At 40.0% G+C, this 26,372-nt stretch overlaps 1 protein-coding gene across 3 annotated transcripts in view; it reads right to left on the bottom strand.

Moving 5' to 3' along the window:
* Nucleotides 1-26,372, bottom strand: part of CDK14 (cyclin dependent kinase 14) — a 701,998-nt gene that overhangs the window by 663,977 nt on the left and 11,649 nt on the right. The window contains exons 1-2 of one of the 3 annotated variants that reach the window (XM_036911780.2): nucleotides 13,732-14,048; nucleotides 7,160-7,191 (exon numbers count right to left, since the gene is read on the bottom strand). In XM_036911780.2, the coding sequence (XP_036767675.1) occupies nucleotides 7,160-7,191; nucleotides 13,732-13,822 (123 nt within the window). In that variant the 5' untranslated portion in view covers nucleotides 13,823-14,048. Of the gene's footprint in view, nucleotides 1-7,159; nucleotides 7,192-13,731; nucleotides 14,049-26,372 lie in introns of those variants that run through there. The other 2 variants (XM_036911782.2, XM_057504492.1) reach the window with 2 other exon arrangements.

Below are 26,372 nucleotides of genomic sequence, written 5' to 3'. Positions count from 1 at the left end.
AAGTCATACACTTTGTATTTTGTGACATGTACTTCCTCTCTGAATCTTTACAGCACTACCCAGACATTCTAGCCAATGTCTGGGACTAGACATCATTATTGTAATTATGTCTACCATAATTAGGGAGATGTTACATATGATCAAACAGCTATAAAAATGAAAAACTAAAGCACAAAAAGTTTTAAGCATCTGAAAATTTCAATGAAATTTCCAATGACACAAATGAGGAAGTGAGGTTTTTCTTCAGCCATCCAAAATGTGGAATTTGAAATACAATGACTTACCCCTGACCAGCATAATCAGAGAATGGTCTGTGAGTTTCTAGACTTCCTGCATGAGATAGATTCATATCATCCATGGTTGGGAGACATGAACACAGTGAAAATAAAATAGGATATAAAGTAATGTAAAATCTTACTATAAAGGGAGAGTGAGATTGAATCTGTGCCCAGACCCAGCACTGCAAGCTGTTAGGAGCTGGTCACCATGCACCTGTCAGTGGGATTAAATTCTGTGAGACTGACTAGACCAGAGAGAGTCAGGTTCAGAGCATACCTAAAGCATGACATAAAAGAGACATCAATAAACACTTAATGCACATATCTTTGAATAGGGAAACAACATGATAAAAAAGACATTTTTGTAAAGGCTGGCTTAGAAGAGTGAGAGATAGAACACTGGGACCAATTAAAAGGCTATTGAGCTAAAATAGGTAAAATAATAAAGTCCTGAAGTGAAGTGGTGGCCACTGGAATAATAATAAGAGCATCGAAATAAGAGATGCCCATGTGATAAAGGTGGAAAGGTAGGCAAGACAGAGATCACGAGAGGCACTGAAAGCCGAGCTAGGAGTTTGGACTTGAGCCTGCTGCTGACAGGGAGCTTTCAAAGTACTAAGCAGGAGAACAGTGTGAACTGTATTCAGATCCATCATTCTGTTGAAATAGGAAGTGAGCTGCAGGCTGAGAAGCCAGTTAGAAGACCACCGCAAGTCCAGGCAAGGGAGGATGAGGCCGACTGTGCTCCTCACAGTGGGAAGGCTGCTGGTAGCAGGGAACAAGAGCCAAGCCAATGCCTGGCTGTGGGGCTTGGAGGGAAGTTTAGGATCATGTCAGGTGGGAAAAAGTACCCATAAAAAGGAAGAGTCAGGAAACATAGATAAGAAAGGAAAAAAATCAATTACACAAGCTTCTGGAGTGGAAAGGAGGAAAAGGAATCAAGAGAATAAGGAAGATGAACTAGTCTAGAACAGAAGGATGGACACATCCTCGTCTGAGACCAAAGGGTGGAGGGTAAGAGATGGGAACAAATGAAGGTACACATGTGGGCAAGGCACTGACGTCCAAGAGCATTATGTGTTCTAGAAGTTGGAGGGTGTTACAAGTTGAACTGTGTCCACCAAAACTTCTTATGCTGAAGTCTTGACCACAGAACCTCCGAACGTGATCCTATTTGGAAACAGGGTTATTGCAGATGTAAGTAGTTAAATTAAGATGAAGAGGTCCTGGAGGAGATGGACCCCTAGTCCAATGTGACTGATGTCCTTAAAGAAAGGAATCTGGATACACAGACAATCACTGAGAAAAGAGCTTGGGAAGACACACAGGGAGAAGACGGCCATCTACACGCCAGGGACAGAGGCCTGGAATAGACCCTTCCTTCCCTCACAGCCCTCAGAAGGAACCAACCCTGAGGAAACTTGGGTCTCAGACTTCTGGTCTCCAGAACTGGAAGGCCATAAATTTTTGTGGTTTAAGCCACCCAGTCTGTGGTACTATATACAGCATAGATAGAGGACTATCTGTACAGATACAGAGGGAAACTAATACAGAGGGAAAATCACCTACTAAAAGAAGGAGGGGTGGAGGAGGGCAGCTAGAAGGTCTGAGGGGAGTGGAAAGGTTTCAGCAGGAAACAGGCCAGCCAACAGCGCGAGACTCACGGTTGCCTCAGGTTCCAGCTATGGCTGGAGACAATAAATTTATTTACAGAGTGATTTCCTCAAACAGCTCTTGGCAGCCACTGGGTAGGAGAGGAGAAGATGCCAGGTCAAATTCGAGGGCTGGCAGAGCAGATTACAGGCAAAGTACAAAGGGGTAAGGCCATGGAGGATACTGGCAAGGGTAGATACTGTACCAGGAGTGAACAGAAAAGGAAACAAAGGGGAGTGGGGGTGTTCAGGGCTGTAAGAAAGGCACAGGGCAGACAGAGGGGAATCATCTGGAAACTGGAAACCAGCAAAAAAGAGATAGAGGGAGTATAGCAGGGGTGACAGAGCTAAGAGAGAGAAACTGCTAATATATTTTAGATGAGGAAGTCGGGGAAATCTGAAGTTAGACCACTGTATGCAATATATGCATGCTTTGCATAGACACTGAGATCTCCAATGATGTAGACAGTGAAGGTAAGAAAAGACTGCAGCATCTCCCACCACCCTCAATGCATGAAAAAGAATGACCAGAAATATCCCTAAATAATGTTTGCACCTAATCCGTACAGACTGGTTCTCATAATGACTGCTGCATTCATTTTTGGGTATTACGCTTATATCTTTATACAAAATAACAGAGGGACACAAGCTAGAAGCCGAGATCAACGCACACTGCCCCCATCTATCTCACAAAATTATTGTACTGAGCACACAGGAAGAAATCTGAGCTATAAGAATATACTTGAGGGAGTTTCAAATCAGATGTAAAAATGTTAAGATATTTTATATGCTTTGTACACATGTCCCTAGGATACAAAAAAGAAAATAGCTGGAAAATGCCCAAGTAGTGTTGGCAACCTCTCTACTTCACAAACATGAAATAAATGACCAGAGCAGAGAATAATTAGAAAACTCATAAATTGATCACTCATTTTTTCCAATCAAATAAGTGCTTAATTATCTGAATTATATGCCATAAACAAATGAAACTCTGCATCTTAAAGGTTTATTTTGGTCAATACAATATTTGTATTTCTCACCAAAGAGCCACGCATAGCCAATACTGTTCTGGCAATTCATCTGAGCTACAGTAACAGAGGCAGGAAGCAGAACTAAAACTACACAGTGTTTAACCTTTCAATTTACACCCCGAATAATTCATGAATTGCTATGGCATTTGATGTTTCTAACTCTTTCTACACACATATACTTAATTGGAGCTGTTTGCTTCCAAAGTTTAAACAGTTTACACTGGGGCACTGTCTGACCTTTCATATTTTAGTTATCATTATTATTTTAAAACAAATCATTAAATCAAAAAATAAGATTCAGAAATACACCTGAAGTCATAGTACAACTATTGTGCACTTCTGCCAGAAGAATGGAACCACTCAAGGGACATGGCCTCAGCATTTACTGGAGACGAAGGTGAGAAAGACGTCTGGGAAGTTCTGCCATAGCAGAGAGTGGAAGTTCTCTTTTACTGAAGCTCTCATCACAGTGTCAGCAAAAACACTGTCCACTTAAAACTATGACACAAAATAACAATCCTGTTTCATCCTTCAATCTGACTTCACCGTTTCTTTCTTGGACAATTAATTTAGCCTCTTCGCTTTGGCCATGTACTGAACCAAACCCTGAGGCTCCAAAGATCAATTAGTTGTGTGGGAGGAAAAAAACAAAGCAAACTAAAAACAACAAAATTTTATTTGGGATATCCTTAGAAATAATTAGTGTATCCATATCAAATGTACAGATTAAACCCACAGAACAGAAAACGCTTCTTATTTTAATCAGGGCCCACATAACACCATGAATGAAGGGCAAAATGATCATTCTCAGGGCATCTTCTCTCCAAACAGGATGGGCTTCCACAGAATTCCCTATCCCAACACAACTGCCTCCTACATCACATATCTGAAGCTCTCATACTCACTTCCAACGTGCCTCACTTTCCCTCCACAATGATCATGAGCTCACAGTTCCTGAATATGCTTCCAGGCTGGTTATGAAAATTAGCAGCCATGTTATTTCAGCCTATTTAATAACAAATAAATGTCTTTCAGATGAGTCCGTTTTTCTTTTTCTCCTCTGTTCAAGGTCATTCACACACACCCTAGGGAAATCCTCTCCATGAACCAGGGTGTAGCAGGTAACGCTCCAGCTCCAGGCATTGTGGAGGCCACTCTTTATGAGCCCTCAGCTTCCTCATAAATACTTTGGAAGGAGAGAGTTGCCACACCTCAATGTTTATCTAAGAAGCTGACCTAGCCCCCAGGTTTCAAGACTTAGCCCTTAACTCAATTCCAACAGCGTTAAGAGTCCCTCCACTCAGAGATGAAAAGCAGAAGACCATGAAACAAGTTCAAGAAAACTTCTACCACCCCAATATAATCTGAAGATGATCACAGAAGAACTCAGTGACTTCCTGTTTATGCAATCACAGATCTGTTGCTCTTTCCTGATCTTAGTAAAACTGTACTTTTATGCTGATTATTATGTAGAATTCTATCCTACATGTAAAGATAGAAAGCAACTTGAAGATCACTGTCTAGTTGACTGGTTTTACAAGTGAGAGAACTGAGCCCTGGGTAAATTAAATACTTGCCCAAATAGCTAGGAACTGGCAAATGAGAATCCACACTGTCTGACATTTGGTTCAACACTCACTCTCCTTATCTGCAACAGACATTTACTTACAATCAATAGATATTTATTGAATGTCAACCAAGTGTAAGACAGCTAAAGGATTACAAAGCTGAATGTTCTCATCCTCTCAAGGAATCTTAAAAAATGATGGGGTTTGGACATATTCTCAGTTTTAATATGCAAATCATTACATGAGGCTTCCTATGGAATTTTTAGAGAAATATCTGAAAGTGACCCTCCTCATAACGTAATTCTTAATTTCAAACTGAATCCTTCTATCCTCCTTGCAGCCTTTCCAGCTGTGGAAGGTGGACATCATGGTGATACACTGAGGAGGAAGACAAGACGATGACCACACCAATTCTGAGACAGATACTATGTGCCTCTCACTATTCTGGAGCCTTTGTGTACTCAGCTTATTTAATCCTCACAACTTTAAGAGGAAGATACTTTTATTATGTCTGTTTTATAAGAAACTTGGAAAGAATAAGTCAAATTGCCCTTGAGAGGGTGCCTGAGTTAGGGTTCACACCCATGCGTGCCTTTACTGCTGCTCCTGGCCCTGGGTTTTCCCCTGATTAACTGGAAATTACCTGGCCCCTCTGGGCCTCAATTTCTCCATCTGTGAAATGATGAAGTGGGCCACGTTGATTTCTAATGTCTCTTACAGTGTAGCATTTGTAATTTACTGATTGGAGGTATTGAACCAGTCTCCATGGTACAGAGGTGGGAAAACACTTTGTAAAGCTAAGGATAATTTTGCCCCACTTACAAAATCCAGACCTCTGTGCAAAAGTTACAGGGTAAGGGAGAAGTTTTGGGTAGATATGAGCTGGAGATATGTATAATATGTGTTCTTAACTTTCATCTAGGCGCTAGCCTCAGATTTTTTATAAAGCTAATGTCACAGCCACATGACAGAATAACATACAATCACTAACAATCATTAAACAAGACAGGAGGTTTTTAAAATTCCTAATGATGATTAGGAGTCACCCGTAAAACCATGTAAAATAATCATGTTATAGGTTAAAAGAAAAAAGGAGGATATAATATATGGGCTTTCGGTTTTTTGTTTTTTTTTATGTTAAATATGCGGAAAGAAGCAAGAACATTCAACAGTGGTTGTAGCTGGATAATAGCATTTGGGAGATTTTTCTTTCTCCTTTTCCTTATTTTTCTTTTTTATGTAAGCTTAAATTACCTCCATAATTAGAGGGAAGACTTCTCTTTATAAAGAGAGAAAAGATGCCCAATATTCTCACATTGATTAATTCTAAGAAGAAAGAAAAATACTCTCCTAAAAACATCTCAGTAACACTCCAGAAATCCCAGAAATACAGGTTTAGAGGAGAACATCATTATTACCTACGATAGCTAAAAAAGAAAAGATTCCTCTATTGCTTCGGCTCTAGAATAGCTACGTTTCACAGGCTGTTTCAGGAATGCTGGCTGGCTGGGGAAGTTGCTTTGGAGCCCAGAGACACAGCTCTGTAGAGCTGGGCCTGGGGGACAAAGAACAGGTGCAGTGACGGAGCAGCAGAGGAAGCAGCCGACCGTGAGAGCCAAATGTCTCTGGCCTCATCCAGAAATCCCAGTCTGCAGCAGGTTCTCCCCAAGTAGGCCCGCCCTGTACCCCAGCCAGCCACATGGCCAAGGGGACTTTCCATGAGCACAAATGTCCTTTACTCTCTGAAGCACTACAGCAGAGGGAGGACGGGTGAAATCTGCAACTGTTTAAAACAAATCAAACAACCACAACCAAACTAATCTATGCTTTCATTAGGCTGCAGGATAAGCACATCTTATAGATGCATCTTTGTTCATACACACACACACACACACACACACACACACACTTACACACACACAAACATACACATGGCCCAGTTTACAACACAGATCAATTACTGTGGCTTTGGACTATGACAAAGAAACACTTCACTCCGTAGCACTCTTGAGAACATTTTGTAAACACATTATTTCTCTAGGTAATTCCCAATCATACTACAAAAAACTACAATTTAAAAATTGCATTAGAATGTGATTAATTCCGTATGAACCCTCTGACTTATTTGAACAGGCTTTTTAGCTACTTTGTAGCAAGTAGATTAAAACAGATCTGATATACAAAGAATAGGAAATCTAGAACAGGAGAAGTCAGCTCCTCCTTTGGGAGTCTAACAGACAATATGTGGCAACAACAGCCCATCACACCCAATTCAGAAGAGGGCTGCAAGGCAGCCACGGGGCCGAGTTTACCCACCACTCCAGACTTGCCCTAAACACACACCTCACAGTGGACTTCACCAGCCACAGCACTAGCAGGAAGGCAACAACTCAGAGGCCAACGGGTGTCTTTTGTCTGTTAATTTAGAAACATGTATTTCTGTTGATTCAAAATTCATTTGAATGATTATTTGAAACTGAAAAAATATATAATGTAACTAAACAAAGAGGTGTCATCTCTTTTTTTTAAGGCATTTTTTTGTGTGTGTTTCTAGTGCAAAAATGGCACCTACTGAGTTTACCTGGCAGTAATTAAATACATCTAACATTAGATAAAGAAATTTAACCTACCTCATCAAAGGTGGTGTCGTCTTTCTTCAAAGCTATAAAATAAAAAGGGAAAGGAAACAGTTATTGTGAAACATATCAGAGACCAAGTATCTAAGTTCTAGAATACAGAATTTAAAAAAGCCAAAACAGTACAGTGTTTTCATTTCAGAAAGAAAAACTGTAACCCAACCTGAACAATAATGTTATGATACAAACAGGAAAACTGCAAATGAGAGAACTGCACAGCGTACAACTTTGTGAAACACTTTCATAAATATGTAAATAGAACTATCCTCCCAAGTATGGAAAAGCAGTATGCATCTCTCTCCCCTCTCTCTTCTTTGGGAGAGAAGTGTTTTGAAAGAGTATGAGTATGAAAAAGTAATCTTAAAGAAGTTTCCCCTTAAAACATCTGATTTTTTTGAGCAGATATGATGATGCATGATTGTATGGACCACCCAGACTACTGTTTAGATGGAAAGCACTCTGCAGGGTGCCCTGAATAAGAGGATCATCCTGTGAGAAGTTCAGTACTGTGATGAAAGACCCGGCAGGCATAGTAAGTGCTGCTGAGACAACTCAAACTTCCGACAGGATAACTTTTATAACAAAGTATCACCAAAGGAAACAATACACACAGAATACTTTATACGAGCTAGCTAACACTTGAAATTTATTCTGAATATTCATGGCTTCAGAGATGGAATTTTATAATTCTAAGGAGACAAGTATTTCACGTATAACTGGCAAACACTTAGTTCCCTGAATTCCTACAATTAAAATGTTTTATATTAGGAGAATGCACAAAGTAGCTAACTTAGCTGAACCACCACTGAAACTCTGGGGAAATTTTTCAAATTTATAGAACTGTGCATAGTTTACTGGTTTATGCTGGATAATTCTATCCAGATAGAAGCACTTGGGTAGCTCCTCCTTGGACAGCTGTTCCTGACAAAAGCAACGGAAATCAAATTATTTTGGCAATTGAGCTCTGAGAGAATTCATGTGCCTACACTGAAGGTATCATATCAAAACTTACATTACATAGTCTAGCATCCTGAAAAGGATATTCTCTGTTCTATACTATACATTTGTCTTCTTAAACATCAAGAAGTATGTGGTTGTTTGTGGTGGTGAATTAAAGGGGATGATAAAATGTTTCTGAGACAAATGTTTCTCAAAGTTTAATTCTGTCTTCCCTTTTGCCTATGAAACTGATTTATAATATATTTCTCTATTTTCTTTATTTACAAGTTCTTCTGAATGGAAAACAAAAAGATGGGCTTTTGTCCTAGTCTCAAATGGCTTAGCTTGCAATCAACTGCTCACACATATTTCGTTAGGTATTTGACTTAACTTACATTATATTTAAAATAACCTATTTTGATAGATATAATCCTAGATGATTCTTAATGGCTACATTTTCATTTAAAATGTAAAATTTCTAATCTAGAAGATCTAATCTTTAAATATGAGCCAACAATGTTACTATATTTTTCATTCCTTCAATCTAAGACATGTCCTTCAATTAACATAATTTAGTTATTCCTTTATAAAATCAGTGACTATGTAAATATAAAGAAATTGATTCACCTAAAAAAGGCAATATGTCTGGAATAAGAAATGATTAGCTCATTGATTTCATACAAAGTCAATTATTGTACAGCCTTAAAGCTAGCTCATTTAACACAGATTAATGGAAAACACATTATGTGGCTGCCACACAAGATGCAAAGCTACAGCAGTAAGCTTATAATCAATTCACACAACAAACTTAAAATATATTTTCTTTACTTTTGAATGATAAAAGTTCTGGAAATTCAGCCATGGGTCTTCTTAAGCAAAACATCTCATCAGAACTACAGTTGATAGTACTTCTTAGGGAACTATAAACATGGAATGAAGGCCCTCAAGTTGAGAGATGAAACAAGCAGAAATCTACAAGGCCTTCAACACCCACACTGGACTATTTCCTTCTTATCGCCTAAATTCTGCCAATTCCCCTAGCAGGGTGGGGTCTATAGGTAAAAAGAAAAGGAAGAAATAGAAGAGGTATTTGCAGGTGTTTTCTAAGATATAAGGAGCAGGAAGCCAGATTCTCTCCCTTGCACACTAGTCTCAAGCCAAGACACCACAGGTGAGAGCATTTTAAGACCAAAAAGCCCATCACTTCATTGAAACCTTTCATTGTTAGATTGACACCTTACACAATTTCTTCTAAATATTGAATTCTTGCCCTGAACAGCAGTTAATAATAACAAGGGACGATTAAAAGTGTCTTTGCCAAATATTTATCAGGTCATTGATGAATAAACTCTGACTTAAACAAGCACACAACATCCTGTTATTGATTACATTCCCTGGCTGTCATTAATCATTCATGTAAATGTAAACCCACAACTGTCTTCAAGAATATCATGGAAAAACAAGCATATTACAGTTTTATGGGCTAGCAAAGGGGCATATAGTAAATCTTTTGGGAAATCAGATATTCTATTCAGTCTTCTGCTTAGACATGGCTTCCTTTAGAAAACTTTATATGATATCACCAAGAATAAAATGTTGTCCTTACTATGTTCTCCAACAGCAAATTAATCTTCATAGAATTTGTCACTCTATATAGTCAATGTCCATTCACTGGCCCATCTTTTCTTAAAGTCCTTGAGAACAGGGTCAGGTAACAATGGTCACTAAATGAATGCCAGCACAATATCCAACACACAGGAGATAACTCAGTAATCATTTGTTGAATTAATGAGTTCTACCTCAATGGCAAAAGGATATCATCTTACATTTCGTGACACAAAGTTTTGGCACAAGAAAACCATACACTATTCTCTTATGTAAGGATCATAGACAAATTCCATTTCATGGATTTCAAACTAAATTAAAAATTAAAATTAAACCTCATTGGGAGAAGATACATAGTACAACAGTTAAATATTGTGTCTGAACCTTTAACCTTGCATTTCTCTTTTCTGACAGAATGGGTTTATCAAATGACAGCTGGACTTTAGAATTACACACTTAACAGCACAAGGTAACAAACCCGAAAAAACTCAGTGTAACCACAGCCTCTTCCCTTTATTCATCTCACAAACCACATCTTTTAAAGATATGGTATACATGGGGTTTATCTCAAATATCACAGAGAATAAACTTCCTTTCTCTAGGAGATACTCCAAAAAAATGTGAAGAAATGCATTCAAGTGAATATGAAGAAATGTCAGTTTGACCTTAATCTTATACCGATACCAGAAAACCTTTCTCCTCCCAGGCTATCATTCAAAAATAAAAAAGAAACAACAAAATAAAAGAGAAAGTGGGTTTTCTTATAAACTTTTTCCACAATTAAGCTCCCATTGGTCTTTATGCTAATCTGTATTTTGAAACCAGGAGTCAACTACAGTAATTCCTAAATAAGTGAATACACTAACACTATTTAGCAGAAACCCATAAATACCCACAACTGAAATCAGTGAAGGATTCTGAAATTCATTCACACCCATCTTATAAAAGAACCATAGCGGTATTATAGCACTCCCTGGCAGGTGTAATAAATTAGAGTGCTATAGCTTGAAAGTCAGTGTTTCATTAGCGCTTTTATAATACAGTAAGCTCAAACCCGCTGTATTCAGGGTGGACAATAATAAAGTTGGCATGAGCTTTCATTTGTGAATACAATAAACATTAGCATTGTCACCTTTATATAATCAGAATTATTAATAATAATAAATATTGATTGCATATCTCACACTTTCAAAAATTGTTCTCATTTTCTGTAGATGAATGATTACTAGTATCTTAAGGATAAACAATGATACTGTATTTCTGAACATATAACAAGCTATACTTTGAATCATACTGAAAAAGCACAATAAAGACATTATGCTTATTTCAAAAGCTATTAGAGACTGGTTAAGGGAGCGAATATTTTGAAATGTTGGATTATTTAATAGGAATAAGCCATTCACTCTGTGATGTCCTCATGAAGTACCAATGAAGAAAGGAGAGAGGCAGAGATAAGGGGAGGATCAGAAGGCATAACAGCCTCCATTAAGGATCTTCACCATGTGACAGACACTGCACTAGATATCTTATGCATTTTATCCAACTTAATTTTTACAACAATCTTAAGAAAAGTTACAGATGAAGACTCTGGGGTTTAGGGAAATTATGCTAGTTGCCCAAGCCACACAGAAAGCTGAAAAAATGGGCTTCAACCCCAGACCAACCTAACTTCAAACCCATCCTGTTTTAAGTTAGCTACTACTGTAAAGTCAGCGGGCACTTCTTCCCTTACTTCTTGCTCTCCACCCAGATCAGTTACGTTAGTATGATGCAATCACTAATAATAACACCATATTATGAATGGCTACTGAGTATTAACTACCACACAGAACATCACATGCATTATTTACTAAGTGCAATAACAAAACTGAGATGTATATGAAAAACTGAAGTTCAGAATTCAAGGCATCTGTCCAAGGTCACTCAGCTACCAGTGGCAACGCTGGAAATCCCCAGTCCCTTTGACACAGGGCCTTCACCCTTCAGCTATGCACTAAATAATCCCATAGTAAAGTTTCCATTCAACAGCCTCCAGCAACTTAAAAATCCTTAAATAATAAGACTGATTTCATGGTTTTTGGATTTTACGAATAAAGCATTATAAAATTAAGATTCATTTTTCTATAATGCTAATTCTAATGAATGTGCTAGGCTTAGTATACAATCATAATCACTTAAAGCCTGTTCATCTCCCCTTTAGGTATTCTAGAATAGGACTTAGACTATTCAGAATCCTGACCCTCCATCAACACAAGAAATTGTTTTGTTCACTGCACTGTACTGTTTCCAAAAGGGAGGAAGTAAAATCTACTAGATCTTAGAAGACACTTTAACAAGATTTGAAATCAAAAGGAGTTTCACATCACTATCTCAGTAAACTAGAAAATCCAATTAACTACAATGCCCCTGTAGTTCATCCAAATTTTACTGATTGTCATCAAAACCTTGAAATTATTTAACATAAGGAATTTTTATATTCATGTCCTTGGCTTCATACTGAGACTCAATTGAAATGAATTATTTAACATAAAACTGGAAGGGCTCCAACAGAGTCATTAGCATTAGTAAATACACAGTTAATGTGATTTAGAATAGGGTTTAATGGGCTCCAGAACCGCCTCTGTGATGATCTGGGTAGGGGGCTGAAACATCCTCCTGAATAATGCAGGTGGAGTCAACACCTTGCTCTCTCACACCCTTCTTGCCAAACTTCATTTGAACGTAGGGATTCTTCATACACATTCCTAACTCTAAGACTGAAACTGCAAATAACAATACATGTAATAAATGAAACCAGGACTAAATACTGGTTTCACACCATAACTTTACAGTCATCTCAGGAAAGAAAGATTTTGTATACTAATGGGAAATTTTAAGTTAGAAGGCAACAAAGAAAACTAGGCTAAATTTTGATCCATGCTTTCTCTTACTTGAAGAAAGTCTGCACAGTTTACAATGCACTCTAATGATTTTTAAAGGTATGGCTGGAAGGATAACTACAACACTCATGCACTCCAGGGCTTTATTTTAAGGAATTAAGCACCTTATGCTTAATTTCTGTTAACACCTTCAGTAACATGAAAGACATGTTAAACAAGTGGAACAAAGGCCAAAAGGCTTCTTGGGAACTCTTATTTTTACTGCTTGTACGATTTTCTTGCTGAAAGCAGTTACCTGTATAAATCAAAGTTATGATGTGTAGAGGATGCAGCTACTGTCTTAATGTTAAAAGGGGTTTTCTATGGCCAACCCTAGAAATCTAACAAACCCATTACACGTGATACTGTTGTCATCCTGTTATATAGTCCTTGACATGGATTTATACTTAAATGTCCTAAACATTTCTCGACCGATTTTTATCTGCTCATCACTTAGTTGGTTGAAGGCCAAAAGCCCTTGTAGCTCTAGTAGACGGAAGAACTTCAAGAGATTGATTCCTAAATGTTCAGATAAGTTCACAGCATGCATTGCTCTGCAGCAATGAAAAGATTCAAAGACCTCGGGACTGAACACCCACATTTAGCTTTCGAGGACCCGAAGTACCGAACAAAAGGTCCCAAGGTATCTGTCCCACTTCTCTTTAGATTGGATGTGTGAGACGATACCAAGGCACAACTCAACGTTTCGCCAATTTCCAAAGCTAATTTACTGAATAAACACACAGTACCAAAACCTGCAAAAAAAAAAAAAAAGTGACCCAGGGGGCCGCGCAGCACCGTGCGCGGTGGGGGCCGGGGCGTCCCATCGCCTGTCCCCCGCCGGCGAAAAAGACCGAGCTCTGGGAACGAGGAGAGGAAACCCAAACTGTAGGCTTAGGATCACCCACAAACGAACCCCCAGATCCTGAGGGAAAGGGGTGTCGTCGCCCTCCCCAGGGTCCCAGGCACTGTTCCTGCACCCTCCGCGCGTAGCGCACCCCACGCCGGCCGCGGGCTGCGGCTGCACGGCCAGTGCCAGGAGCGCGGGGCCGAGAGAGCGGGCGCCGGGGGCGCCGGCCGGGTGCCGGGCAGCGCGCCACTCACCGATGCGGCTGAAACTCTCCGACAAAGTTCTCCGCAACTTCTTCATCTTGCCTATCTTCTCTGCCGGCTGCGGCTCAATGAGGTCGCACATCTGGGCGACACGGGGCCCCGGCAACTTCCCCAAACTGGTCCAGAGCGGAGCGCTGACAACGGCGCGGGCGCGCGGCGCGGGGAAGGCAGCGGCAGCGCCTCCTCCTCCGCCTCCTCCGCCTCCGGTCGGGAGGCAGCGCGCAGGGTCGGGAGGCGAGCGGCGAGCGGCGGGCTCTGCTCGGGCCTGGGCCGCGGCTGCGAGGGCGGGGGCGCTCTACGTGGTGCCGGGGGCCGCCGCCGCCGTGGTGGCCGCGCGCCGCACCGCCGCCGCCTGGCTCATTTTCCCTCCTTTGTAAGCGGGAGACGCGCGGGGCGGCCGGCAATGGGGCTGGCGCGGCCGGAGGCGGGCCGGGGACTAGGGGCGGGAGCCGGGGGGGCGCCGAGGGCGCGGGGCGCCTGCTGGGAGAAGTTCGCAGCCCCGAGTTTCGGGCGCCCGGGAGAAGGAGCCGCGGCGAAGCCCCGCCGCCGGCCCCGCCCTCGCCGCCGCCGCCCCGCCTTCCTCCAGGCGAAAGCCCGCGGGCGCTGGGCGCCAGGGTGACCTGGGCTCCGCGCTCGGGGCCTGTGTCCTCCGCAGCCTCCCGCCCCGCGGCGCCCCCTCGCGGCCGCCCAGCTCTCCTCCCGCGACCCCGCCGGCCCCGCCCGCGCGCTCCCGCCCCGGGCCCGCGGAGGGGAGGGCCGCGCCTGGGGAGCCCGTCTGGGCTGTGGGGAGGCCGCCGGAGGAAAGGCGCTGAGTGGTCATCTCCCTGCCAGGAACGTGTGTGAAAAGAGCGCAGGGCTGGGAGGGAAGGGGGTGGCCGCACCACTGCCTCTGGGTCGAGGGACAGGAAAGGCCTCGCGACGCACTCAAGTTTGACGGTGACTTTTTTTCCCCCCCGATTTTGCCAAGGAAGCTATGAAGTGACAAATTCACAAGGAAAGGTGTAGAGTCAAGTGCAAAAGCAGAAGCTTCAACTGGAAGCCGCACGGCAGGGCTAGTGCTCGTTTTCCTACACCCTGTGTTACACTGCGTGGCACACGGGAATCTAGATGTACCTGATTTCTGATACGAATACCTAGTTCCTTAGTAAATAGCAAACAGAAGTCCTTAGTCTATGTTCCATTTTTTTAATTTCTAAGTTAGAAGACTTAGAAGCCAAAAAAATTCTGACCTCCTCTTCCCCACCTCAAAAAATGAACTTTAAAAAGGAAAGGGGAAGCTTTTATAAAATCTCAGGATAGGTCAGGCTGCCAATACACATCGTCTTCATCCTACTTAAACGTGGTGTAGTCATCACTCCAAACGTCAGTCTCCCAAGGGAGAGAGAAGGAAGATGGGGGGAGGGCCTGAATGTGTTGACTGGGGGCCAGCAAACTCCTTATGAATAGAAATTTAGTAATCTTGAGTCATCTGGCTGTGTAAGTAATGAGAGCTTGTGAGCACGTGACAATGCTGTTTGGTTTAAAGGAAGTTTTGGGGAGTTTGTGTTCTGTTAAAAGATTTTATCTTAAAACAAAAACTAGCCCCCTGCCTTCCTTAAATTGTGAGGTAGAACACTTTGATTTGTTCTGCTCTGTACTGAGCACATTACAGGGGCTTGAGAGAGTACAGCTGATAAAAGAAAGGAAGTCAAGCCAATCGGGGAGTAGAGGACGGTGGGGAATTCTTCAAGAAAGGTGGTAAGCCTCAAAGCGCAAGAATGTTGGGTCCTGGTTAACCGTTTCTAGATACTACAGATCGCGCAAGTGTGGTTTCAGACAGAAGTTTGACTTTTACCACTTCCTCCGGTTAGTTAGGGAGGAAGTTTTCAGTAGCTGTGAAAGAAAACACAACAGCAGTCAATCCGAATACTGATGCGTTCTGTCTCCTGGTGAACAAAGAAATTGTCAGTAATTTAATAGACCACCATATGTCTGTGGCTGTTCTATTAGTCACTCTAACAATGGCTGTTACGTGCTTTTTCCGTTTTATCCTCCCCACAGTATTTAGTATTTCCTACTTTTTAAAGTCAACTTCTGCTTGAATGAATTATGATATATGCATACAAAGGTGTATTAGGTTAACATTTTTTTAATGAGAAAGGTCAATATGTATTGATGTATAACTACGTTTAGGCTAAGTGGGAAAAAAGCATATTTATCATTAACCCTTTTGTGGGAAAACATACACACATATTTCTATATGCATAGAACATTTCTGGGAAGAAAAAGAAACAACTGTTAAATGTGCATACTCAGAAGAGAAAGACTATTTCCTTTGCACTTTACACCTTTATGTATAATTTGAATGTTTTACCCAAAGAATATATTACTTTTATAATAAAAATACTAATTTAAGACATAAAAATTATATTTACTTCATTTTTACCTACCCTACTCCAAAACTTCAGCTCTCCTACCAACGAAAAACCTTCACCTAATTCCAACAGTATACCTGGCAGAAGAACCAGTGGTTAGTAGTGGACCAAATAAACCTTGGCAATTATGGATAACCACCTTTCCAATATGTGCTTATCTGCTTCCTTTGTTGGTTATATATTAAAATGGCTAATTTTGCAAGAAAATGATAAAAAGAAGAAAAATTTTAACTGGATGCTTTAAAAATATGTACACTTATAAGATTCAACTTTTCTATAATTACTTGTTTCACATATGCCTCCATCTTAGACTGTAAGTTCCCTGAGGGCAGGGACCCTACAATACAAAAGGTACAATGTCTGTTTTATAGAGGGTGTAAATTAAATGTTTCTGAAATGAATGTAGAAAGTATTTCTGCCTCTGAGAAGTGGTGTCTTATCCTCAGAAACAAAGATTATCCTGCATCTATGTGTCATATGTATTTTCAGTGGGAAGATGGATCTGTGCCAATGATGCATCTGAACTTCTGGTTTACAAGGATATAATTTTGGCTGGCCTGAATTAAAAATGCAGTGTCTGAATACAAACAAGTAAGCTTACCTAGGGGCTGAACCCAGCATGGGTTGACCTTAAACTAAGCATCAATTACAACATGCACATGCATTAATTAGGCCTGGAATAGTAGCAACAGTGTCTCTGGGATTCTAGTCCCTACTCTGTCACAGGTGTTGTGCGGCCTTAGACAAATAAATGACTTACTCACTTCCTTATCTATAAAATGAGAGGCTTGAGCTAGATGACCTCCAATGTGATTCATAGCTGAAAAATTCTGATTCTAAATTAGTGAAATGTCTCCTTTCCCAGTTTATATACTAAAAGGTAGATACATTAATGAAGAATAGTCAGTACCTAAATAAAATCAAGAAACAAAGATTCATTGAAAACAATTATGTGAAATTTAAGATACATGATTTCTGATCATGTTATGCATAATTATGCTTTTATTATAAACAGATCTTGTCCCTAGAAAAAGAGCAGGCTAATATGCTGGCAGCAAACTTTAAAGGAATGAATCCTAGTCCAAGTAAGATGAAATATAGAGGATTTGATTAGAATCTAAAGTACCAGCAAAAGCAGAAGCAGATATACTGACATGAAACAGTATGAAAAGATATTATCAGAGAAAAGAAATCCATGAAAGAAGGACACCAAGGATGTATAGAATAGAGTTGGAAAGTGAAGTTAAGGAGACAAAATATATGTTCATTAATGTAAAATTTTAGAATTTAGCCAAAGCATAGTTAAAAATTAGGACATATAGTTGGAGTAAAATTATTAAAGTGGTAGAAATTTACATAATTGAATATCCTTATAGAAACCTACACAGTCACCCTAGTTAATCACTTTTAGGATCAAATATTATCCTTTTTATTTTATTTTATTTTTTATTAAGGTATTATTGATATACACTTTTATGAAGGTTTCACATGAAAAAAACCATGTGGTTAAGTACACTCACCCATGTTATCCTTTCAACCCTATATCCCATTACAATCACTGCCCCTCAGTGTGTAAGATGCCACAGAGTCACTATTTGTCTTCTCTGTGCTATACTGTCTTCCCCTTGATCACCCCCACACCATGTGTGCCAATCATAATACCCCTGAATCCCCTTCCCCTCCCTTCCCACCTGCCCTTCCCCACCCTTCCCCTTTGGTAACCACTAGTCCCTTCTTGGAGTCTGTGAGTCTGTTGCTATTTTGTTCTTTCAGTTTTGCTTCATTGTTACACTCCACAAATGAGGGAAATCATTTGGAACTTGTCTTTCTCCGCCTGGCTTATTTCACTGAGCACAATATCCTCCAGCCCCATCCATGTTGTTGCAAATGGTAGGATTTTTTTCTTTCTTATGGCTAAATAATATTCCATTGTGGATATGTACCAGCTCTTCTTTATCCATTCATCTACTGATGAACACTTAGGTTGCTTCCATATCTTAGCTATTGTAAATAGTGCTGCAATAAACATAAGGGTGCATATGTCTTTTTGAATCTGAGAAATTATTTTCTTTGGGTAAATTCCTAGGAGTGGAATTCCTGGGTCAAATGGTATTTCTGTTTTTAGTTTTTTGAGGAACCTCCAGATTGCTTTCCACAATGGTTGAACTAATTTACATTCCCACCAGCAGTGTAGGGGGGTTCCCCTTTATCCACATCCTTGCCAGCATTTGTTGTTCTCAGTCTTTTTGATTTTGGCCATCCTAAGTGGTGTGAGGTGATATCTCATTGTGGTTTTTATTTGCATTTCCCTGATGATTAGTGATGTGTAACATCTTTTCATGTGCCTGTTGGCCATCTGAATTTCTTCTTTGGAGAATTGTCTGTTCATATCCTCCACCCATTTTTTAATTGGGTTATTTGCTTTATGGGTGTTGAGGCATGTGAGTTCTTTATATATTTTGGATGTTAACCCCTTGTGGGATGTGTTGTTTACAAATATATTCTCCCATACTGTAGGATGCCTCTTTGTTCTGTTGATGGTGTCCTTTGCTGTACAGAAGCTTTTTAGTTTGACATAGTCCAATGTGTTCATTTCTGCTTTTGTTTCCCTTGCTTGAGGAGATGCATTTAGAAAAAAGTTGCTCATGTTTATATTCAGGATATTTTTGCCTATGTTATCTTCTAAGAGTTTTATGGTTCCTTTTCTTTTTTTAACACATCTAGAAACTGAAGTGGCACAAGGTTGCACGGCCTATATCAAACCAAGTTCCCCGTGAGTCACCAGCAAAACTGGTACATGAAATCCAGAACTCTTGTCACCCACTTTTCTGTTCGATCTATTGGAAAATGTTTAGTCTTAAGGATTTCTCTTTTTTTTTTCCTTTTTTGTAAAATTGCAGATTAAAATAAAAGAAGGAAGGAAATGGAAAGTTGTAGAAACCAGTATATTCAAACTCAGGTAAATGGAGACTCCCCATCTCTCCCCAACTCTGTTCTATCAGTTATCCATTGCCTAGTCACTCTTTGAACCCTTTTAACATTTACAGAAATCAAACCCTGCTGACACAAACCTCCAGGCTTGTTCAAGAATAAAACCTATTTTTTCTGATTGTTTTATAGGTAATTCTGTATTTTTCCATCATAAATATCCAGAGACATAACAGGCACCTAAGCAAACCAATCTACTTGCAAATGACTGCAAGAACAAAGAAGTTGCAAAAGCATCCAAATCATGTCAAGCATAAATTAGCTCAGAATAGTTTGGAAGACAATAAGCTACCAGGGTCAAAGTGTATGTTGAAATACTGTAAATTCCCTTCTTTATTAAACTATGCTTAAATATTATAATGGCATCTCCTTCTTGTTTTTCATTGTTATATAATGTATACAACAGAAGTTTATATATGAAAATACCTACCACCATTTCTAACTAAGCAACAGTTCGCTTAGTTACATGCTTTGATGTTACTTGTGTATGTGGTATAGATAGGTCGTTAAGAAGGGGTTCTTATTTATGATTGTCAACAATTTCAGGGCATCATGTTGCATCCACTGGACTTAAACTTCAGGGGCCAGTTCTGTAACTGAACTCAGGGCATTGATGTGAAAGCAGTCAGAAGCTAATACTTTAGTGAATCAAAACCTTATGCCTTTTGGTCAGCCCAAGCAATTCCTGTTAGGAGCAATTAAGTTCAGAAATGCGGCTCTTCTATCAAAAACATCTCAGTATCTCTTCCCAGGGCCCTTGATAGTTTTTCTGCATTCACATGCCTATTCTAATTAAGTGCTTATAGGCCAGTGAAAGTGTCCATAGGATAATTATATTGATAATGTCATCAGACATATCATATCCCAAGCTAAATGTTTATAATATTAAATTATATTTAATGTTTATAATATTAAAATATAACTAAAATAACTTATGGTTTATAGTAGGCTATAAATTGATTATCTCATTTTAACCTATACTACTCCAAGACATATTATCATTGTCACTCTATTATACAAGGAAATGGGTCTAGAGATGCCAAGAGACTGTCCTCAAGATCATAGAGCTTCCAGTTTTAAATTGAAACATACTTTAATTACCAAAACTTTCCTTTTATAAAGCAGGTGTGTAGCATGATGTATGGCACTTTTTCTTTTGATATTCTTCAAGTATAATTATGGTTGTCTTTACTGTACATAAAGTAACTATTCTGAAGCAGAGAAAGTTCAAGGAACTGGTCAAACTCAGATAGGTTAATGGTTGGATCAAAGCTCCTAAATTCCAGGGCTGTCTTTTTCTTTTTTGTGCCTTATGGAAATTTAAAGTGTAGTATTAAAGATATACAAGTGATTTTGAAAAAGAGGCTCCTTTCTACTTGGCTTAGTTTTTGTAAATGAAGTGTCTAAAACAATCACTTGTTGAACCATTGTGGCATGAGTCAGTGATGGATTCATAAAATGGAGTGTGGTCACAGCTAATATTTAATCCAACATTCCTTACCTATAAAGGATGAGTCATATCAAAATTACTTAGCGTCTTAGACTAGGCTAACAGAATACCATACACTTAGATTGTTTAGGTATAACAGAATACCATACACTGGGTGGCTTATAAACAGAAATTTATTTTCTTACAGTTCTGGAGGCTGGAAAGTCTAAGATTAGGGTGCCAGCATGGGTTTGTTCTGGTGAGAACCCACTTCCAGGTTGGAGATGGCCATCTGCTCAGTGTGTCCTCACAAGGCAGAAAAGCAAGGGAGCTTTCTGGGGCAGCTTTTACAAGGGCACTAATCCCATTCATGAGAGCTTCACACTCATCACATAATTATGTCTCATAGACCCTCCAAATACCATCACATTGAGGATTTGGTTTCAAGATATGAATTTGGGAGGAACACAAAATATTCAGTCTATAGCACTTGGGGAGCATTTTCAAAGGACTGCTCTAGAATACCCTAGCCAGAGACTGGAGGGGGCAGAAGGAAGAAAGGCACAGTAGATTGAAAAAGCCTCCGAGATGATTCTTTTACAACCCCCACCAAGTGAGAATCACTGATACAGTCCCTTAAATAACAGACTCAATTGTAGTTATTTGATGAAAGTCAGATACAGAGGGTGACATAGAAATACCCAGAGTACAAAAGACAATAAGGTTGGAGAGGAAACATCCTAGGTGTGTTTCAAACAGTTAAGCAGGAAATGGGTTAGGGGCCAGAAGATATTCTCAGTTCTAGAACCTTCTCTCATGACCTGTTTAGTATCACCAATCTTCTGCCTCCTCAACTATAAACTAGAGATAGACAACAATCCTGGTCCTATGCACCTACAAACTTAATCTCCTTTTCCTAATTAAGCTTATTTGATTTCTTCTAGCTACAAACCAAGAAAACATGGATAGGCCAATATAGTGGAAGAGAAAGGATTAAAAGAATCAGTTTTCAGTACTATCTCTGTTTTCATATCATAATCAATAATTTCACTCATCTCCATTTATTTATTCATCAAATGCATTTTGAGCACCTACTATGTCCTAGGCACAGTACTAAGAGTCGGTTATGCCACAGTGAAGGAGGTGGAGCATGGTGACAGCCCCTGCCTTCCTAGAGCTCACAGACTAGTGAGGGAAAATAAAAGGTGACTCATTTTAAAATAGGGGAAGGACTGGATCACTACCATACAGCAGGGAGATTTCACCATTATCTGAGGGTCAGAAATGTCATAGGAGTTCTAAGCAGAGGGCTCAGCCCCTGTGGGGGCCAGATGCCAAAGAAAGAACATGGTGCATTCAAGAAACTGAAAAGTGGTCAAAATGTAAAATGGACATGAGATAAGGCTGGTGAATTCGCAAGGGCCAAAAGGTAGATACTTTAATAATCATATAGAAAAGGCTAAGGATGCTTTAGTTCCTATTAGAAACATCAGACAACATTCATGATAGTTGCTGTTTCTCCTGGAAACCCACTAAACTTATAATGAATGGATTTTTTAAATGCGTAAGTCCATATGTAAATAGATCATGAAAGAAGAAACATCATCCACACAGTTTGGGAGATGGAAAACTTATGGTTGAGTTGTAACTGACTAGTCAGTCCCAAGAAAGCTAAATCCTAAACCAAGACTGAGAGACAACCTATTGAAAGTTTTTAACTGAATATCAAGACACGTAGCCTTCTTTCCTCACTTTCTCCTCCTACTTCTGACCATCAGATTACCCACAAATGAAGCCCACAGTTGACAGGCCTAACCATGCAAATTGAGTTTGCCCAAAACTTTTTCATGCCCCTCTCCTTGCTATGGGCAGACAGCCAAGGATCTCCAGACAGCTGATGAAATAGTCTAATCAGAAAGACAGAGAAAAAAAAAAAACATAGAAAGACAACTAGGAAGAAATAAAGACTGCAGGAGAAAGATACCTGTTATTAATATCATCAAAGATTCAAAGACTGAACTATTATAAGATACTGCAGTCATTAAGCAAGAACTATATGCTATAAATGTTCTTAGAAGTAGCAGCCAGAGGCAAAAACAAACTCTCAAATGTTAAAAACATCATCAGAATATAAAGAAAACATCAAGTGAAGGTTTAAAACATGAAGTTGAGAGAATGTCCCAGGAAGTAAAATAAAAAGATGGAAATAGAAGAAGAGATAAAAAGATGACAAAGTTATGGACTAGTTTAGGAAGTTCAATATCTGGATAACAGGAGTTACAGAAAGAGAAATTATCAAAGACACAATTCAAGAAAATTTCCTGGAACGAAAGGACGTAACTTTCCAAATTGAAAGAGCTTATTGAGCTCCCAAGACAATGGATGAAAATAACCCTGCACTGAGACACATCACTGTGAAACTGCAGAACCCTGTGGACAAGGAGAATAGTCTAAAAATCTTTACAAAACAGAAACAGGATTTTAAAAAGAATCAGGTATCAGAATGTCTTCAGACTTCTCAATAGCCACACTGAATGCTAGAAATAATAGAAGGAAATGATTTCAATATAGAGCTCCCCAGCCAAATTAGTAATTAAGTGGGAGGGTAGGACATAGATTGTTTAGACATGAAAGGTCAAAAACACTACCTGATGGGTACATTTCTGATGAAGCTGTCAGAGGGTTTTTTCAACCAAAATAAGAAAAAAGAAAATGGAATCCAGGAAACGGAGATGTGATAGAGGACAAAGGCAGGATGATGGTGAAGAGAAAAATCTAAGACCACAGCTCTGAAGGAAACCTAAAGGTCAACAGTCTGGTGTACCTGAGCAGAACAGAGGCCCTAGGAGAAATAGCTTTTAAAAAATGATGTGGATAGAATGGTGTTTAAAGCACGTTGAAGGAAGATTCACAAAACTGGGGGTGGGGACAGCTTGGGGTGTATTAATGGTGAGTACATAGATCAGTCTGCCCAGAGGTGGGAGTGATCACCCATTCAGGAATTTACTTGAATGCTCAGACACATGATACAATGCACCCAGCAGTAAATACAAATAAGCCATATTTAGTTACTAACACTAAGCTGGGGGTTTCTGGCAGGAACAGGGTTCATCCTAGGGTCTGACAAGAAAATGAGCAAAAGGCTTTCACTGTGGTTAAAGGACAGGGTCCACATAGTGGGGAATTCCCTTAGTATGGGCTAGTGTCTGCACTATTTGAAATTCTCACTGACTGTTATACACAGATCTTCACATCTTGGTTGCCCAGATGTGGGGGAAATAGGAGAGAGGGATGGAGACCGAAAGATGTCAACAAACATCAAAAACGGAGTTGAGCCTCTTTATTACAAAAACCAAGCTAGAAGGGGAAAAAGACAGTTATTAACTCAAGGAAAAAATTGTACAAGAAAAGAAAAATATTCATAGCATAGCTGAGCTCTATGGCTCAGATGGGAATAACATTTACACAGTCATGTCAATGCAAATATTGAATGCAATGTAGTTAAGTTATGGCCATGTTGAGAAGACAAGGAATGGGACGTGTGTGCATATATGATGGATATCATAGGGTTTGGTGAAATTGTTGAATCTTCATCTTCAAGAGTTGGAAGTCACTGAAAAAAGTTAAACAGCAATATAAACATGTTCTGTAGAAACACTGTGATAATTCTGAAGGAATCAGGTGAATAGTTGATAGTAGTTGCCCCAGGGAGCCAAAGCATAAGGCATAATGGACAGTGACGTGGGAGATGGACAGTGATGTTGTTTGCTGCTTTTGTTCATTTGCAACAAGTGTGCATGTGTAACTTTCATATATAATTAAACTACCCCCAAATTTGACTTTTTCTTAAAGGCATTTCAGGAGTTACCCATCCCCTTAGAACTCTACTCAGTGAGGTTCTGAGCATGATAGTAAGATCAGATTTGCATTTTGTTAAGATTATTCTAGTGTTTTTATGAAGAAGAATTAGGAGAAAGAATGGACACAGGAGTGTCTACTAGGAAGCTAGTTAGTCTAGCCTGCAACCCAGACAGGACATGATTTTGGCCCAATTCAGCTATGGTGACAGGAATAGGTAGAAGGATTTGTGAGCACCTTGTGATCAACTGGATTGTGAGATGGAAAAGGGAGGACTTAAGGCAGACTGTATTTTCTGTTTTGGATAACAGGTCGATGGGCTGTCATTCATTAAGGTAGGAAACCTGGACGAGAGGTGAGAAATGGAATGATTTGTATTGGATATCCAAGCAGAATGGCCACAAGTCCATTGCAGATTCGGACCTGGGGCTTAGGAGAGAGAGCCAGACCAGAGCTGTAGATTTGCAATCAGCAGCATAGGAATGACAATTGAAATCCTGGGAGTGGGTGCGATTGCTCAGGGAGTGAGCATAGAATAACCAGCAAGGAAGGGAGACCTTGAAGGACTATTAGCCAGGGAAGTGGAAGGGGATTCAACAAAGGAGAGTGACAGGGAGTAGGTAGAGAGGTAGTAGGAAGGCCTATATACCATGGAAGTCAGGGAGGAAAATGGCCAACAGTATCCAGTGGGGCTGAAAGGATGGCTGCGATAGGAACGGGAACAAGGGAACACGTGCACTGGGAGGCAAAGCCCCCCCGTGTGTTGGTCACCTTGACGAGAGCCACGGCTGTGAGCTGTGGGGGAGGTGGAGTGCAAGTGAGCCAAGGCACTCCTTTTAATCTCTGTTTAAAAAATAATAGTAGGAACTGTTCTTGAGTGTTTTGGGGACCAGAAACTATATTAGGTACTTTACATACTTTATCTCATTGACTCTTTAAAACACCATCTCTGTGACACAGGTGCTATTATTAACATCCCCATTTTTTGGGTGAGAAACCTGAAATTTAAAGAAGTTAAGCAATTACTCAAAGCAATAGAGATAGTAAGCAGACAGGCCGGATTTGATCTCAAGCCTGGAGTCTGATTCCAGAGAGTACACTCTTTAAGCATTGCACTGTGCACTATAAACGATCTGCCATAAATAACACTATTCTCTCATCCAATCAACAAGCCTGCTGTATGCCAGGCTCTATTCCAGGTGCTGGTGTTCTAACGGCATCCAGAGCATTGCCCCTGACTTCATAAAACTTATCTTCTAGTGGAGAAGATGGTAAACAAATTTAATGCATGTACACTTTTCAGTACTTAGTGTAATGAGCACAATGAGAGGAGGGTAAGTAGCTGGAGAATGGCTAGGGAGGAGAGCTCTGTTAGATCATGGGCCTTCCTGAGGTGGCATTTCAGCAAAAACCTGAGTGAATTCGGGGATTGAGTCATGAGAAGATGCATTTTGGGCTGAAAGAGGAGGAAGTGCCACAATCCTGAGGTAGGGGTGGGGTGGGGGGGATGCATTCACAATGAGCAGAGGGAAAATTTAGGCCACAAAGATGGTCAGGGGGGTGCATCATGTTCAGCCTCACAGGTAAGAGTTTAGCTGTTGTTCTAGGAGTGATGGGAAGTCCTGGGAGGATTTTGAAAGGACGATAACAAACTGACTCACATTATGTTAGCTCACGATAGACCCTAGATTTTGGATTCTGTGCCCATCGCCCTTTCCATTATTCTCTAGAATTGAGATGCCATGTGGCTACTGAGCTCTTGAAGTGTAGCTGGTCCAAATTGAGATATGCTCTAAGTGTTAACTGCACACCAGATTTCAAAGACTTAGAACCAATTAAAAAAATGGAATACATCTCATGAATAATTTTTATGCCCATTACATATTAAAATGATAATATGATAATATTCTAGATATATTTGGTTAAATAAAACACAATATTCA

This window comes from Manis pentadactyla, chromosome 7 (assembly GCF_030020395.1).
Source record: "Manis pentadactyla isolate mManPen7 chromosome 7, mManPen7.hap1, whole genome shotgun sequence".
NCBI classification, from domain to species: domain Eukaryota; kingdom Metazoa; phylum Chordata; class Mammalia; order Pholidota; family Manidae; genus Manis; species Manis pentadactyla.
The sequence above is the reverse complement of the archived record's forward strand: the minus strand, read 5'-3'. Positions and strand labels throughout refer to the sequence as shown.